At 44.6% G+C, this 3155-nt stretch overlaps 1 protein-coding gene across 1 annotated transcript; it reads left to right on the forward strand.

Annotated features, from left to right (window-relative positions):
• Positions 1 to 318: 318 nt before the first annotated feature.
• LOC123071470 (pleckstrin homology domain-containing protein 1) lies at positions 319 to 1240 on the forward strand. The gene has a single exon (XM_044495038.1). The coding sequence runs from the start codon at positions 452 to 454 to the stop codon at positions 908 to 910; it is 459 nt and encodes a 152-aa protein (XP_044350973.1). The 5' UTR covers positions 319 to 451; the 3' UTR covers positions 911 to 1240.
• The last annotated feature ends 1915 nt before the right edge of the window (positions 1241 to 3155 follow it).

Genomic DNA, 3155 nt, shown 5'->3' on the forward strand with positions numbered 1-3155 from the left:
GGCGGGAATTTTGGTGGGCCACGATCATCAGATGTGGACGTGCAGCGGTCCGGACGCCCGCAAAGGCCCCATTTTCATCTCGAATTTGCGGAAAAAACCCCGTTCATACCGTTAGCGGACCCATATAAATCCGTCTTGGATGACAAAACACATCCAAACATCGCACCACCGTGACGGCTGTGGATGTTTAAGAGTCCGCATTGGAGATGCTGGAAGGCGAGAAAAAGAAAACCTGGAGACTGTCTCTCTGCGATGACTCTCTTTACGTTTTTCTTTTAGTTGCTTTTAAGTTGTTTCTATCCACGTGAGCAACGCAGATACACCGATACAAATCAGTTCGGTACACAGTCCGACCCCCAGCCCGTCCCGTTCCGTCAAAACCAGGAGGAAAAACCAACCGAACGAACTCTCCCGATCCGCCCGACCCGATCCCCAAATCCCTCCGCGTCTCATGGCGGCGAGCCTGTGGCGAGCGGTGATGGGCACCGGCGCCCCGCCCGCGGACGCCACGGACGGCATCGAGTTCTGGCGCGAGCCCGAGCGCGGCGGGTGGCTGGACAAGCAGGGCGAGTACATCAAGACGTGGCGGCGGCGGTGGTTCGTGCTCAAGCAGGGGAAGCTCTTCTGGTTCAAGGACTCGACCGTCACGCGCGCGTCCGTGCCCCGCGGCGTCATCACCGTCGCCTCCTGCCTCACCGTCAAGGGCGCCGAGGACGTGCTCAACCGCAAGTTCGCCTTCGAGCTCTCTACCCCGGGCGACACCATGTACTTCGTCGCCGACTCCGAGAAGGAGAAGGAGGACTGGATCAACTCCATCGGCCGCTCCATTGTCCAGCACTCCCGATCCATGACCGACGACGAGATCGTCGACTACGACAGCGGCCGCCCCGCGGCCGGCGGCAAATCATAGATTCGTCGATTGATTCGGTGAGCAAAAGGACCGGTGAGGCGGTGTCACCTGTAATTCTACTGTTCTACATCGTCTTTGTCATATTTATCTAGATTCTTTTAGTTCATATTTTCCACAGATATGATGTGTGCACCTGTATATTATTAGTGATTTTAGGTGTCTTTATTTATACTATGGATCGGTTTTGTTCTTATAACTTTTAAGTACTGTTCGATTTGTATTTGGTCCTTAAACTTTCTTATCCAAGTGTATATCTCAAGCCGTAGCAAATTGAACAAGGGGATGTTTCTCGGTGTTTTTGACTTCTGTACATGTAGAGTTGTCTGATAATATTTGGCTTGTTATGACTGGATACATAGTGGCCCATTAACCGTAAAATCATGCATTGTATCTTGTTCGTTCAACATCTTGGTTTGCCTACTCCAGCGAGAATGCTTGGTTGACCATGATGAACTCAGAGCAGTGTTTGTGTACAGAAAAAAAAGGCAACCCTCCTTTGCCTTCTGTCAGTATCAACAGACAGAAGCGACTGCATGATTGTGTTCCATTAACATACTTGTGTTTTTATGAGCTTATCACTTAAAATAGCTTTTGTGCTAATCACTTAACCATGTTGAGAACATCTGCAAAGCTGCAAATAGCAGTATTTAAGTACATCAATATGGTTATAAGCAAATCATGTGAAAACAGCTGTAAACAGTGATGTTATGAGTAATGATACCTCCAATTATATTCCTTCACCTCATTACTGAACATGTCAGGTCCCCATCTCATCATTGGAAATGGCTAAGCTCAAGAGCTGAATGCTTAACATCATTCCTAACATTATTGTGCCATCACGTGGTAGATACATGTGGTCAGTACTGTACTTATGTTCCTGCAAAAAAGAATTGCATTTATGGAGATAATAGTTTCACAGTACATCCTGATAAGATAACTCTGTCTTATGCAGGCTAGCTGCGTAGATGTGTTTTTTCTGTTTCTCTAATTATTTCCTGACTTATGAATGTTATATGTGTATATCTGATTCAAGGACACTTGCTTTGCATGCCCAGCAAGATAATGTTCTGTAGACACATTTATCTGTTAAATATACCAAAGTATTGAAGTGGGATAAAGTTCACATATTTTTCTATGCCAACTTGGCAACATAGTGTTTGGAGCTTGGAGACGACACTCTGCGTCTGTTTTGAAACAGGTATATTAATGTAATTTCGGTTGGGAATACAGACACCTTGTTGAGGTTGAGTAGCTAGGTTCTGGTGCATGACCTATGAAATATGATGCTTATACCAGTTTAACTTGTTAAGGGTACATTTTTGTATCCCACAGGGATCTTTGCAGCTCTAATGGTAGTTCTCTGACGAAAATCAACATAGTTTGAATTTCCAGCATTACATTTTCGTCGGCTTCTATTTTACCAAGTTCGTGTTGTTGTACCTGTGACATGCTCTTCAATATTTTGTTCACATGCCAGATTTGTAAATGTGGTATATAGCCTTTTGTGATGTAACTGCAGCTTCTGAGCTTGCTGTACTTAATTACTGTCCACCTTCTCCTAGATCAGACAATCCTATTTTAACCATGGTCAATGATTTGACCTGAGGATTCATTTGGAGAACAAGTTGACAGTAGAGCTGACTTATAATTTTGTCAACGTCTGCAAATCTGTTGTTGATGCTATTAATCAACATCTGTAATAGTATATCCTTTTACTTCTCTCCAGAATTTTCCAAGTAAAGCTTCTGCTAGTTGTCACAACTTCATCCAGTATAGCGAAAAATCCCGACTTCTTATTTCGTTCAGATTTATACCCATCATGGTGTTGCTTTTAAGACAGTAGACAATCGTGCTTAACAAGATGATGCTGTGAACTTTGTACTGTTCCAGCTTTCAAATCCGCAGCTTCTTGAAACCCTCCAGGCCCCGGAAGGAAGACCTGCCCAGTATAAGCAAACTGACGATGCTCGTCACAGACCGAATGAATCCTTTTACCTCTTGAAAAAACAAACTGAAACTCGCTTAATATATAAAGCAGACCACAACATCCAAACGAGTTCAAGTGCGGGAAGGAAAATAAATAGTCTGCCGGAGCAACAACACGAACATGCTAAAAAGAAAAAAAGGAACAACACAGGCTAGGAGACTAAGCAAGCGGCGTCCAGCTGCAATGGGGCATTGACCATGCCCCCTAGCAGCTCCTTATCCCGCTGAAATTTGAACATAGAGCAAAAGCAAAGCAACA

Source organism: Triticum aestivum, chromosome 3B (genome assembly GCF_018294505.1).
Source record: "Triticum aestivum cultivar Chinese Spring chromosome 3B, IWGSC CS RefSeq v2.1, whole genome shotgun sequence".
Lineage (NCBI taxonomy): Eukaryota > Viridiplantae > Streptophyta > Magnoliopsida > Poales > Poaceae > Triticum > Triticum aestivum.